The sequence below is a fragment of the Astyanax mexicanus genome, unplaced genomic scaffold (genome assembly GCF_023375975.1).
Source record: "Astyanax mexicanus isolate ESR-SI-001 unplaced genomic scaffold, AstMex3_surface scaffold_33, whole genome shotgun sequence".
Classification (NCBI taxonomy): Eukaryota; Metazoa; Chordata; class Actinopteri; order Characiformes; family Acestrorhamphidae; genus Astyanax; species Astyanax mexicanus.
The window spans coordinates 2,888,325-2,902,055 of NW_026040043.1; the positions used below are offsets into that span (position 1 = coordinate 2,888,325).

General features: G+C 38.5%; 3 protein-coding genes across 3 annotated transcripts; 1 reads left to right on the forward strand and 2 right to left on the reverse strand.

Annotated features, from left to right (window-relative positions):
• Window positions 1-1,132: 1,132 nt before the first annotated feature.
• LOC125789937 (snaclec agglucetin subunit beta-1-like) lies at window positions 1,133-2,393 on the reverse strand. Its single transcript, XM_049473027.1, has one exon. The coding sequence runs from the start codon at window positions 2,391-2,393 to the stop codon at window positions 1,995-1,997; it is 399 nt and encodes a 132-aa protein (XP_049328984.1). The 3' UTR covers window positions 1,133-1,994.
• A 2,435-nt stretch (window positions 2,394-4,828) lies between these two features.
• LOC103028687 (C-type lectin BiL-like) lies at window positions 4,829-7,783 on the reverse strand. Its single transcript, XM_022674371.2, has 3 exons — window positions 7,744-7,783; window positions 6,402-6,776; window positions 4,829-5,327 (listed from the first exon to the last, which is right to left on the reverse strand). The coding sequence occupies exons 1-3, from the start codon at window positions 7,781-7,783 to the stop codon at window positions 4,954-4,956; spliced, it is 789 nt and encodes a 262-aa protein (XP_022530092.2). The 3' UTR covers window positions 4,829-4,953.
• Window positions 7,784-8,634: 851 nt separating this feature from the next.
• On the forward strand, window positions 8,635-11,865 carry LOC111193464 (C-type mannose receptor 2-like). Its single transcript, XM_049473028.1, has 4 exons — window positions 8,635-8,721; window positions 10,434-10,875; window positions 10,989-11,330; window positions 11,471-11,865. The coding sequence occupies exons 1-4, from the start codon at window positions 8,635-8,637 to the stop codon at window positions 11,863-11,865; spliced, it is 1,266 nt and encodes a 421-aa protein (XP_049328985.1).
• Window positions 11,866-13,731: the final 1,866 nt, after the last annotated feature.

Below are 13,731 nucleotides of genomic sequence, written 5' to 3' on the forward strand. Positions count from 1 at the left end.
TTCGGTCTAATGTGATAAAGTGACACTTTTTGGAAGGTGTGTGTCCCGTTACATCTGGCGTTAACATATAAAACACGTAATTTTAGAAAATGAACTGAAATCTCACTGAATGTAAAACATGGTGGTGGTAGTGTGTGTGTGTGTGTGATGGTCTGGGGCTGCTGGATAACTTGCTGTAATAGATGGAAGCAGGAATTCTGCTGTTTACCAGACAATCCTGAAGGAGAATATCCGGCCATCTGTTCATCTGTGACCTTAAGCTCAGGTGTACTTGGGTTCTGCAGCAGGACAATGACCCAAATCACACAAATACAAAGTCCACCTCTGAATGGGTTAAAAAAAAAAAACTAAATGAAGGTTTTGGAGGGTCTAGTTAAAGTCTGATTGAGATGCTGTGGATGATCTTAAACAGGACGTTTATGCTGGAAAATCCTCCAATGTGTTTGAATTAAAGCTGTAATTCTGTAAAGAAGAGTGGAACAAAATTCCTCCACAGAGATAAAAGAGTGAAAGACTTGTTATCAGTTATCAGTAAAGCTTGATTGCAGTTGTTGCCACCAAGGGTGGTAGAACCAAGTTATTTTTCACACAGGGCTAGATTGGTTTGGATTGCCTTTTTCTTAATAAATGAAATGATCATTTGAAATAAGCTGTTTATATTTACTCAGATTATTTTTTCTGATATTAACGTTTGTTAAAAATATGTAGTGACCAGATACTTTTTCACTATTTTTTAACTATGCTTATTGTGTGTTCATCAGTGTATGTATCTAAGTTTATTTCCTTTAGGATCAATAAAGTATATATATATATATATATATTGCTGTCTTTCTAAAATATAAATAAATGCAAATGACTGGAGAAGCTCTGTCCATCTTTGCTTCTAAGAGACAAAGACCACCTTAAAAGAGTCTATGCTTTGATGGTCAGCAACAAGAAGACCTACACAATATTAAACTGATGGTTTTAATGTTATGGCTAATCAGTGTATATGAGTGATGTCGAGTGCACAAAATGACAAAACGGATAATAAACAAAGACGAGTCAAAACGTACGGTTATTAACTGTTTATTATAATATGTTATTACAAGTAGAAACATGTTATTAATGTTTTTGTGTATATATACAGTACCAGTTAAAAGTTTGGACACACCTTCCACCTTTTCTACATAGTAAGTGAATAGTAAAGTGATCCAGATTATGAAGGAACACATAAGTTATCATGTAGTAACTTAAAAACAGTGTTAAACAAACCAAAATACTCTGTGAAGAAGCATTTAGGTACTCTTATCTGGGGAGCTGTTTGTTAAATTGTGGTTTCTGTGGCTGGAAACTCTGATAAAGGTATCCTGTACAACAGAGGAGACTTTTGCTCTTCCTTATCAGGGGTGGTCCTGATGAGAGCCAGTTTCATCATCATAATATTTTTGATGGTTTTTGATTTTTCTTTAATTACTTGAGTAGTTCTTGCTTCTCATAATCTGTATTAGAATGTTACTCAAATAGAGCTATTCACTGTATACCTGTACCTCTTCACTACTTTACAACTGATGCTCATTATTACACATTATTAAGAGACAAGAAATTAAAGTAATTAACTCTTGAGGAGTTTAGCACAGCTGTTAACTGAAAGCCTGAATTCCAGGTGACTCTACCTCATAAAGCTGACTGAGAAAATCCAGCAGAGATGTGCAAAACCGATCATCTAAACAAAAGGTGATAATTTGAAGAATGTAAAATAAAAATAAAAAATATATTCTGGTTATTATGGTGCATAAATGATGGTATATGCACAGAAAACTGATTATATATGCTTTAGTCTTAGATTATATATATAAAAGAGTACAAACACTACAAATAAGTATAAGTATAAATGTGATAAAACTGGCCCCAAAGATCTGCTTTTGCTTGTTTTCAAGCGTAATCACACAAGATTTATAGAATCTAGATTAATATTCCAGTGACCACACCTGCACAGACCTTCGACCTTCAACCTAACCTTCATATCTGATGCAGATAAAGTTGAGAGTCTGGTTCTCAGGCAGGCTGACCCACTTCTGATCTCCTCTAGCCTGCACCGCTCCGGTTCTCTCTACAGGACTGCAGTCTTCACCTTCTGCAGCATCACCTGTAACCCAGTTCTGGTAGCAGGTAGACTCTCCACCCACCCAGAACCAGAAGCTGAGGGTGCAGGTGTGACGCAGACCCAGCCACACATGATCAGTGGAGGCATTCTGAGCCACATCCTCCACCCAGAGCTGGATCTCCTCAGAGTGAACTGAGACCAGGTCCACATGATTCTCTCTGCAGTATCTCAGAGCATCTGCCCAGCTCAGATTCTCCTGGATCAGGATCAGTTTATCTGGAGGGTAATAGAGGGAATGATTTGACATTTACCCAACTAATAGCTTACAATTTTAACAAAGCTTACAATTTTTGGTTGATGGAACCTTTTCTGCATGTTATATTATGTTATATAATGCTAGATGGTACCCTGTAAAGGTGGTTGAAACCATGGGGTCCATATGGGACGCCCAACTGAATCCAAGTAACAGCATATATACAAACCCACCCAGTCTAGAGACTAGATGGTTCCATGTTAAGGTAGCTGTACTGATGGGGCCCATTTAGGAAGTCCAATAACAGTTGTTGTTGGAACCCAGTTTAGGGTCTAGATGGAACCCTGTGAGATTAAAGTGAGTTGTAGTCATAGGAACCATTTGAAAAGTCCAACCGGGTCCCCATAAAAACATATGTAAAAACCCAGTCTAGGGCCTAGATGGTACCCTGTTAACGTAGTTGTACTGATGGGGCCCATTTGGGAAGTCCAATAACAGTAGTTGTATGAACCCAGTCAAGGGTCTAGATGGGACCCTGTGAGATTAAAGTGAACTGTAATGAAAAGAACCATTTAAAAAGTCAAACTGGGTCCCCATAAAAACACATGTACAAACCCAGTCTAGGGCCTAGATGGTACCCTGTTAAGGTAGTTGTACTGATGGGGTCCATTTGGGAAGTCCAATAACAATAGTTGTATGAACCCAGTCTAGGGTCTAGATGGGACCCTGAGTTATTAATGTGAGCTGTAATCATGGGAATCATTTGAAAAGCCCAACTGGGTCCCCATAAAAACACATGTACAAACCCAGTCTAGGGCCTAGATGGTACCCTGTTAAGGTGGCTGTAACCGTGGGGTCCATATAGGACGTCCAACTGGATCCAAGTAACAGCACATACACAAACCCAGTCTAGAGCCTAGATGGGACCCTGTTGAGGTGGTGTGTAATGATGGGACCCATTTAGGATGCCCAACTGGTACCCAGTATCAGCATATGTACAAACCCAATCTAGGGTGTAGATGAGACTCTGAGAGATTAAGATTAAGGCTGTAATGATGGGGCTCATCTGGGAAGTCCAATAACAGTAAGTGTTCGAACCTAGTCTAGGGCCTAAATTGGACCAATGTGAGATTGGCTGTACAGAAAGGGGTCCATTTGGTAGTCTAGTGCCATGTTAAAACACATTAATCCATTCAGGGCTAAGGAGAAACATTAAGGTGGTCTGTAATGATGCGGCCCATTTGGATAACCCAACTGGGTCCCTATACAAACACATGTACAAACCCAGTCTAAGGCCTAGATGGTACACTGTTAAGGTGGCTGAAATGATGGGGCTCATTTAGGATGCCCAATTAGGACCCAGTAACAGCAAATGTACGAACCCAATCTAGGGACTATATGGGACCAATGTGAGATTAAAGTGAACTGTAATGGTAGGAACCATTTGGAAAGCCTACCTGGGTCCCTGTAACAAAGCATGTACAAACCCAGTCTAAGGCCTAGATTGAACTAATATGAGATTGAGGTGGGCTATACCAATGGGGCCCATTTGGGAAGCCTGACTGGGAAGCCCCATAACAACGCATCTACAAACCCATTCTTGGGTCTTAAGATAAGCTGTAATGATTGGGCCCATTTGAGAAGCCCAATAACTGTAAATATACGAATCCAGTCTATAGCCCAATCCCATTTCACCCCTTGGCCCTACCCCTTACCCCTACCCCTCTGTTTTGCGAGTACACCCTGAGGGGTAGGGGTGTCCCGATTCTTGTTAGGCTGGAGGGGTAGGTTAGGGTGAAGGGATTGGGTTTGTTAGCTCTTCAAATGGAGATTTTCCAGATACATATTTCAAATGAAGGGGTATAAGAATCACTGCTAAGAAAAGCCAGAATATTTTCCCTGTTAAAAGTGATATACTATGTACGCTATATTACTAAAGTTTAATGTGTAGTTTCAATGTTTTATGGCCAAATTCTTCATAACAAACATAAAAAAGATTGCCTGTAGTTTATCTCAGAAGGTAGTAGCCAGGTAACTTTCCCGTTCCACCTTAAATGGTGTAACAGCCAGCAGGAGCAGAATGGAAAGGTGCAACGGAAAATAAAGTAAAATAAAAGCTAGTTAAAGCTAATTTCAGCTCCCCATCACAGAGAAATTAAGAAATTGACAATAATAATTAATTTCTGAACCACGCCCGCCCTTTCTGAAGACGTGCAAAGCCCTAAAATTAGCTAGTTAGCAGCTACGCTACTGAACTTTAGCGCCCCTGATGAAGGGTTGTCCCAATTCTTAGGGTGGAGGATTTCACACCTTCCTCTTATAACTCTGTTCCAAGGGGAAGAGTTACACACAAAAACAAGGGGTCGGGGTAAGTGGTAGGACCAAGGGGTGGAATGGGATTGGGCCTAGGGTCTAGATAGGACCCATATGAATTTAAGGTGGGCTGAACGATAGGGCCATTTGAAAGCCCCGCAGGATCCCAGTAACAAAACCCGTACACACCAACTCAAAGACCTTTCCCACCTGGAACCCACCTAGCTCACCTAGTTTTACCCATGCAAGCCCCCCACATGAACCTGTTGGCCTGGTTAGACATTGTTAATGACTTAATGAATTAAATACTGTAAAACTCACCCTCGTGGCAGATGAACGGATGTGTTTTTTTGCAGTTCTCATCGTGCCAGTAACCCTGGTCAACCGTGTGCACTGTAGCACAGTTTTCATTGTTTTCTTGGTTGTCTGGCTGGCTTGACTCCCAGTATCGGAACGAGGCGTTACTCTTATCTGACCACTCCCAGGATTCATTAAACAGGCCGATCCAAAGCCGAGAAAAGTGCAATATTTTAACGGCATGCTCAATCTGCTTTCTCTCACTTTTGTTTCTCACACTGGTCAGGTCTCTGTGATGCAGCCTGCAGTGCCTCTGAGCATCATGCCAGGACTTTTTCTCCTCAACAAGAATGTAGGGTTCAGTGTTTTTCTTCTTGTCTGGAATTCAAGAAAACGCGGTTAGTTTTTGTAAGTTTATAACATTATAATATCTACAGTATGTTAACTATGGTAGGAGTTTCCCAATTCTTGGATTTGGTGGCTTGTTAGCCACCAAAGAAACTCACAAATGTAAGTATTTTCCTTGTTAAAAGTGAAGATTAGTGCTATATTACCACAGTTTAATGTGTGGTTTCAATGTTTTATAGCTAAATTCTTCATAACTAGCACAAAAAAGATTGCTAGTAGTTTTTTCTTAATAGCTAGCTAGCTTATCTAACTCTCCAGTTCCGCCTTAAATGGTGCAACAGATGGCAGGACCTGCAGAATTTATGGCGGAACAGTATAAATTATAATAATAAATAAAATAAAAATAATCAAAGCTAATTTCAGCTACACCTCACAGAGTTAGGAATTAAGTAATGGACAATAATACTTAATTTCTGCACCATCTCCCTCCTTTCTGAAGACATACAATAAAATACGTCCTAAAGTTAACTAGTTAAGCAGCAGCAGCAGCAGCTCGGTTACTGAACTTCAGCGCTGATGATTCCTGTAGGAGAGATGCCGTAGAATACTGTATGTCGAATATGAATTAAAATTGAATGGCGAGAAAGCTGATGAAAGATAGCAGCCAGAAGCATTGTGTGTGTGTGTTTTAGCAGGATTAACTGTGGATTTTGCTTTATAATATATCATTTAGGAGTATAAAGGTTATTATGTGGTATTTAAGTGCTACATTAGCTGATGTAATGGGTTTATCTTTTAGGTGCTGTAGACATTACAGTAAGGAAGTGAGACATTTGTTAGTTTATTGAAGCATGCGCCTTAGCTGTACTGGTTTCCATTTACACCCCAAAGAAATACTTGAATTATTGTATAATTCGCATCCTGATTTCTCCCCTTACTCTCGAAGGGTTTCACTCGCAAAGAAAGGGTAGGGGTAAGTTGTAGGGCCAAAATGACAAATGGGGATTGGGCCAATAGCCTTATAGATTAATTAGCATTAAAACAAATGGCAATAAACATGGCACCACATAAAAAAATAAAAATATCTACGGTAGTAGTTCTTACCGTCAAAACACACAAAAGGAAATTGACGCCCACAGCTTTCATCAAGCCACTTTCCCCAATATTTCTTCATCGCAACACAGAACTCATTCCGACCATCATTATTTGGTTCTCCTTTATTCCAATTCGAGTCTTTTACACTGTAGAAACCTCCCAGAGACCACTGCCACCTCCCAGTGTCCCCTCTCTTCAGACCAATCCAAGCAGAGCTCTTCACCACATCCTTCAGAGTCTCGTTCAGCTTCTTCATCTCGTCCATGTTGTTGATGGTGGCCAGATCAGTGTAGGTCTGTCTGCAGTAGTTCTGAGCTTCAGTCCAGTTTTTACTCTGATTCACGAAGTGATACCGATGAGGAACGTATGCAGAAACACTGACCACTGTAAAGGACAGGAACTGGTTATTTTTAGTGCATTGCTGGCATTCCACCGAATGGGAGCCATTTGCTTGTTGTAACCTTTCCAAATTAAACTTACTATTAAGTTTAATTTTATCATTTTACCACTTATCAGGGACCACTTAAAAGTATGAGTTTCTTTGATTTTACTAAATTGAAAACCTCTGGAATATAATCAAGAGGAAGATGGATGATCACAAGCCATCAAACCACCAAACTGAACTACTTGAATTTTTGCACCAGGAGTAAAACAGCATAAAGTTTTCCAAAAGCAGTGTGTAAGACTGGTGGAGGAGAACATAATGCCAAGATGGATAAAAAAAACTGTGATTAAAAACCAACCAGGGTTATTTCACCAAATATTGATTTCTGAACTCTTAAAACTTTATGGATATGAACTCGTCGTTTTATTTGCATTATTTGAGGTCGGAAAGCTCTGCATCCTTTTTTTTTTTTTGTTATTTCAGCCATTTCTAATTTTCTGCAAATAAATGCTCTAAATGACAATATTATTATTTGGAATTTGGAAGAATATTAACCATAGTTTTTTAGAATAACTCAACAATGTAAATTTTACTCAAACATATAGCTATAAATAGCTAAATCAGAGAAACTCATTCAGAAACTGAAGTGCTCTCTTATTTGTTTTCCAGAGATGAAATTAAATAAAAAAAAATTTTTAACAGAAATTAAGTTAATGATGACTGATGGAAAAGACAAGTAAAATAAACATCTAGTTTTAGATCTAGATCTGAGGTTTAACAGTATAAATTAATGTGGAATCACTATTTGGTACACGACAGGCCACTCACTGTTGCCCTTCCAAATTATGTAATATAACTGCTTATTAATGGTTTATAACCTGATTAATAAGCATTAATACACTTATTTTAAAGTGGTACCTTTTGGAGAAACTCGATTTACATTGGACAGTGGCAAAATACACCTACCTGACAAAAAGTAGATGATTGAAATCCATTTCTGATCCATTTCTGAGAGATGTAAAAATGAGAGAACATCATGTCATTAATATGTTTTTTTTTTTATTATTGCAGTAAATGAATGTTAACCCTCCTGTTATGTTCATTTATAAGGTACAGCAATGGTGGTCCCAGGTCAATTTGAACTGGTGCATGTTTAATTATCCAAAATATATCTAAAACCAAAAAAATCTAAACAAGCAGTGTGAATATTTAATTATCTCCATTACTAATTATTCTATTAATATTTAGTGCAATGCTGTAACAGGTAATGGTTCAATTAGGATAATTCACTCGTTTTTCATAAAAAAATACATGTTCAAACTTTTTTTATGTTTCTCTACTTTATTACTTTTAAAAGACCAATATATAAAACATGTGTGATACGTGAGATGAACCATTTTCATATTATATCTAGATTACATTTATTAAGGCAAGCAGAAGAAGTTTAATCTTTAAACTTAAAAACAGGTCAATTTGAAAAAAGAGAAAAGTGATCCTACCAGGCAGTTTGTTGCTCTGTTCCTCTCCAGCTTTGTGTAACTCTATTCGCCTTGAGTTCCTCTACTTATATCTCTTAGAGACCCCTCTTGTCTCTGACAGATTACACACTGATGTCATCTCAAGCGAATAGCAGTTTTACTGCCTGGAAAGTCGTATGATTAGAAAACAGTGCATGAGTTTACATCAATGCACTCTCAGTGACAATATTGTAGTAAAACTTTGCATACACGCCCCATAGACATAAATAACATGGCAATATTTCTTTCAGTGATATCTTTCAACTGTCACAACATGCAAACCCAAATCAATGGTAACAAAAGAGCCCAGAACATAAGAGGAAAAAAAACTTTTAAAGAGATGAAGGTGAACTTCAAGCTCAAGGAACATCAGGGAGACGACCAAGGAGGACTACATGTTGATAAGCCACAAAGCTTCTGGGAGAATGTCTTATAGACTGGTGAGAAAAAATACAGCTCTGGGGAAAAAAATAAGGGACCACTTAAAAATGATTCTTTGAGTTTCTTTGATTTTACCAAATTAAAAACCTCTGGAATATAATCAAGAGGAAGATGGATGATCACAAGCCATCAAACCAAACTGAACTGCTTGAATTTTTGCACCAGGAGTAAAGACATAAAGTTATCCAAAAGCAGTGTGAAAAAACTGTAATTTATAACCAGGGTTATTTCACCAAATATTGATTTTTTTTTTCAGCCATTTCTCATTTTTTGCAAATAAATGCTATAAGTGACATTATTTTAATTTTGTATTTGGGAGCAATTTTGTCTGTAGTTTATAGAACAAAACTACAGTGTTAATTGTCCTCAAATATTTACCTATAAATAGCAAAATCAGAGAAACTGGTATCAAGGTACATCAGCTTTATGTTTACTGACGGAAAAATGAAGCATATTAAGAAAAGAACACTGTTCCTACTGTGAAACATGGTGGAGGCTCTGTTATGTCCTGGGGCTGATTTGTTCAAGACTATCAAGAGAGGATTCTAGCGAGAAATGTGCTGGCCAGTGTCAGGAAGGTTGGGCCTCTATCGTACACCCTGCCCGAGATATGTTATATCAACTTTTTCCAAGAGAAACAGCAGCTGGGTTTGAAACATTTGTGGTGGGTTAGCCTTGATGCTAACTGGTGCTAACCATGCTAACCATGCTTCCAAGGCATGGTGTTAGCATCATGGCTAGCCACTTCAAGAATCAGTGTCTCAGAAAATTTTAATATTATATAAGACCAATTGATACTTTTGGCAGTGTGCCAAGTCCTTCGTGGAAACTTCACACTAGACCTCAAGCAGTTTGGACTGTGTGTCTCTCCACTCTTCCTTCAGACTCTGATCCCTTGATTTCCTTTAAATGAAATGTAAAATTTACTGATGATCAGTGATGGTTTGGAGAGTCATGTCTGTCATCTGCTGGTGTTGATCCACTGTGTTTTATTATCAAGTCTAAAGTCAGTGCAGTTTTGTTTTCCCGCAAAATCTTACAGCACTTCATGTTTCCCTCTGCTGATACCAACTTTTATTAAGATGTGGATTTCATTTTCCAGCACACTGCCCACACTGCCAAAAGAACCAATTGGTCTAGAGTGAATTACTAAATGAATAAGTCTTTTTTTTAGATGCACTAGTATTAACCTCGACACAGACTAGAACAGTGATATTAAAATATGCTGATTATTTGTTTTGTAAATCCATTTGCATTGGGTTACACTTCCTCTTCACAGGTACTGTGCAAATATATCTTCATTGGAACTGCTGTTGGCGTAGGACTGATAAAAGCAAATCAGATCAGAGATGTTATCTTCATAGGATTGCGTGTCAGAGAGGAGGAAGCGATATTAGAGAGAATAATAAAGAAAGAGGAGAGATACTGTACAGATCAGAACAGGAGGTGAAGAACGAGGGAGACACATCAGGACGAAGAAATCAGATCTGAACATCTAGATTCCAGAAATGGATCAGAAGTGGATCTCAGTCTTCTTGCTGTTCTCAGGTCAGTGAACATCATTTAGTACTAAATTACACACCAGATAATATATTTTGAGCTGTACTGTACAAGAACGTTAATTAATTCAGTTGTTACTTCTTTACCTAACAATACTTAAGTATTATTCATGTTAATTATTGTATTAATTAATATTAGTTAGTCAATTCTTCAAGTAAAGTGTTTCCACACTTTCTCCTGATCTTCACAGCTGTGTGTGGTGTATCTCCATACGTTCCTCATCGGTATCACTTTGTGGATCAGAGTAAAAACTGGACTGAAGCTCAGAGCTACTGCAGACAGAACTACACTGATCTGGCCACCATCAACAACATGGACGAGATGAAGAAGCTGAACAAGACTCTGAAGGGTAAAGGTGGAGAATTTGCTTGGATTGGTCTGGACCTCGGAGACAAAGGGAAATGGCGGTGGTCTCTGCCAGATGGAAATTTCTACACTGTAGAAGATACAGACCAGAACTGGAACAATAAAGAACCAAATAATCCTGGAGAAAAGAAGTTCTGTGTTTCGATGTATAAACAAGATGGAAAGTGGTTTGATGACGCCTGTACGAGTGGACATTTCTTTGTGTGTTTTGACAGTAAGAACTTCTACTGTAGAAACAAATAATTTATTTACAGTTAATTTATCTATCATACTCATTCTTTGACATTTTTGTGCAGTTTTTAAAAATGTGAGTTTAATGTCTTTCAGAAAATAAACCAAACACTGAGAGATACGTATTCATTAATGACAAAAAGACCTGGCGTGAAGCTCAGAGCTACTGCAGAGAACATCACACAGACCTGGCCAGTGTGAGGAACGAGACTGAGAGACAGCAGATCAATGCAGCAGGAAACGGTGTTCATTTCTGGATCGGCCTGTTTAAGGACTCCTGGGAGTGGTCAGATCAGAGTAACTCCTCATTCCGACACTGGGAGCCTCGCCAGCCAGATAATAATGATCTTACAAAATGTGCTGCAGCTTCTGTGAAGGACCAGGGTCAGTGGCATGATATAAAATGTGATGAACAGTACCCATTCATCTGCCATGAGAGTGAGTTATTCTTAATGAATTCAATACTGTATTATTGTGTTTATGTATTAATAACATTTTTATATGGCTTATATCTTTATGAAAATTGTTTATTATGCAACCCTCTCTGATAAAAGCAGCCTTTTTTCTTGTCTCTCCAGATAAGCTGATCTTGATCCAGCAGAAGCTGAGCTGGAAAGGAGCTCTGAGATACTGCAGAGAGAATCATGTGGACCTGGTCTCAGTTCACTCTAAGGAGATCCAGCTCTGGGTGGAGGATGTGGCTCAGAAAGCCTCCACTGATCATGTGTGGCTGGGTCTGCGTCACACCTGTGCCCTCAGCCTCTGGTTCTGGATGAGTGGAGACTTTATCTGCTATGATAACTGGGCTCCGGGTGACGAGACAGAGGGAGAAGACTGCAATAATGCTCCAGAGGAAGAAGACTGCAGTCCTGTAGAGAGAACCGGAGCGGTGCAGGCTAGAGGAGATCAGCAGTGGGTCAGCCTGCCTGAGAACCAGCCTCTCAACTTCATCTGCATCAGATATGAAGGTTAGATTTAGTGTTTATTGGTGTGATATAGAAATAAAATGTAAAATCCTAATTATTTATTATTTTCTCTATTTTTTTTCATCCAGACTGAAACCAGGTGTAAAGTGTCTTCTGTCCTGGAATCAGCATCTCTACAGACCTACCACATTCACTGCATATTAGCTTAAAGTCGTGTTTTATACTGTATGTGCTGTAACTGTTAAGGTCAAATCTGTTAAAAAAAAAAAAGGTATTTTATAATTTTTTTTAAATCATCATAAAACTGTTTTTCCTGAATGAGATATGTGAATAAAGTTAATAAAATCAGTTCAGTTTCAGACTTTCTTTTCTTATTATATTACAATTCATTATGGATAATCTATGCAATCAAACGAGACAAGGTGTATCATATGATAAAGACAAATGTAGATAAACACACAAATACTTGTTTTATTCTACTACTGTCCAATGTACCCGTGAAAATGTGGTGCTTTTGTGAGATATTAAGAACAATGTACTTAAACAATGTGCTTAAACTTTCAATGCAATTTTTGTGGCCAGTAGAGTAGACTGAGCAGGGGCTCCAGACATAACCCTGGGGGTCACCAGTGCTGAGAAAGTTTTTATCAGTGAAGTTATTCATCAGAATTCCAAAGCACATCATCACAACTGAGGATGGTGCTGTTAGGTAATAGTCAAACAAGCAGGAAACCAGGCTGATGTTTCTTTGGGAAAAGAACAATGATTTATTGTTTAAAAGAGGCTGAAACAAGCCATTGTTTCAGGGAGAGGTTGAACATATCCATAAACACCAAGGCTAACTGTTCTGTGCAGATGCTCCTTCCTGGTATTTCATAACTTTGTGTACAAATTTAATAAAATATATACACTAAGCTGTGTACATATTTAACACTGCCAGCTGCAGTATTAATGTAAGCTTAAAATTGTTATTACTAGTCCTGAGGATGGGCTTTTGTAATCTGTTTTTCCTACGTTATCTCTCCTCACCCTATGCTGCCATGGATGCAACATCACTGCTTTGGATGACAAGTTCTTTAAGAGTAGGCAGTGCTTGCCTTAACCTGATCCCTCTGATCTACTCTGCTAAATAGGGTCAGTTGTTTCTAGGTGATATTATTGATAATATTACATCACACATTCTGTCTGACCCAACACTGATGTGTATGAAGTGTATCTTGTGACCACGCAAAGTGAGAAAAAAATGCCCATCCCCAAGGATGCTCATACCCACTGCTTAATATGGGGGAGGATTGGTGATGATGTGGGCCTGTTTTTTCTCCGGAGCACCTTGGAAACTTGTAACAATACATGGGATCATGGACTCTTGGAAATATCAGGACATTTTAAATAAGAATCTAGGGAGCTCTGCCTGAAAGCTGAAGATGGGATGTCACTGGGTCTTTCAGCAAGATAATGACCCTAAACATGTGGCCAAATCTACTAAAAAAATGGTTCACAATGCACAAAACCAAGCTCCTCTAATGGCCCTCTCAGTCGCGAGACCTCAACCCAGTAGAAAAGCTGTGGGGTGAGCTGAAGAGGAGAGTGCGTAGGAGAAGATCCATGACTCTGGATCTCTGATTTAGATTTAGGTTGTGTAAAAAGGAATGGTAGAAGATCCCTCTTTCTGTATTCTCCCATCTTGTGAAAAGTTATAGGACAGGATTAAGTGCTGTCTTGTTGCAAAAAGGAGGTTGTACAAAGTACTTACATCAGGGGTGCCAATAATTGTGGCACACATGATTTCATTTAAAAGATTCTTAATGTGAGCTTAGAATTTTTGCTTTTTTTGCATTGTTGCACTGTTGTTAAAAGCCAAAGAACAATTGGTCCCACTTTACAATAAGTGTCCCTAAGTACTATGTAGTTAC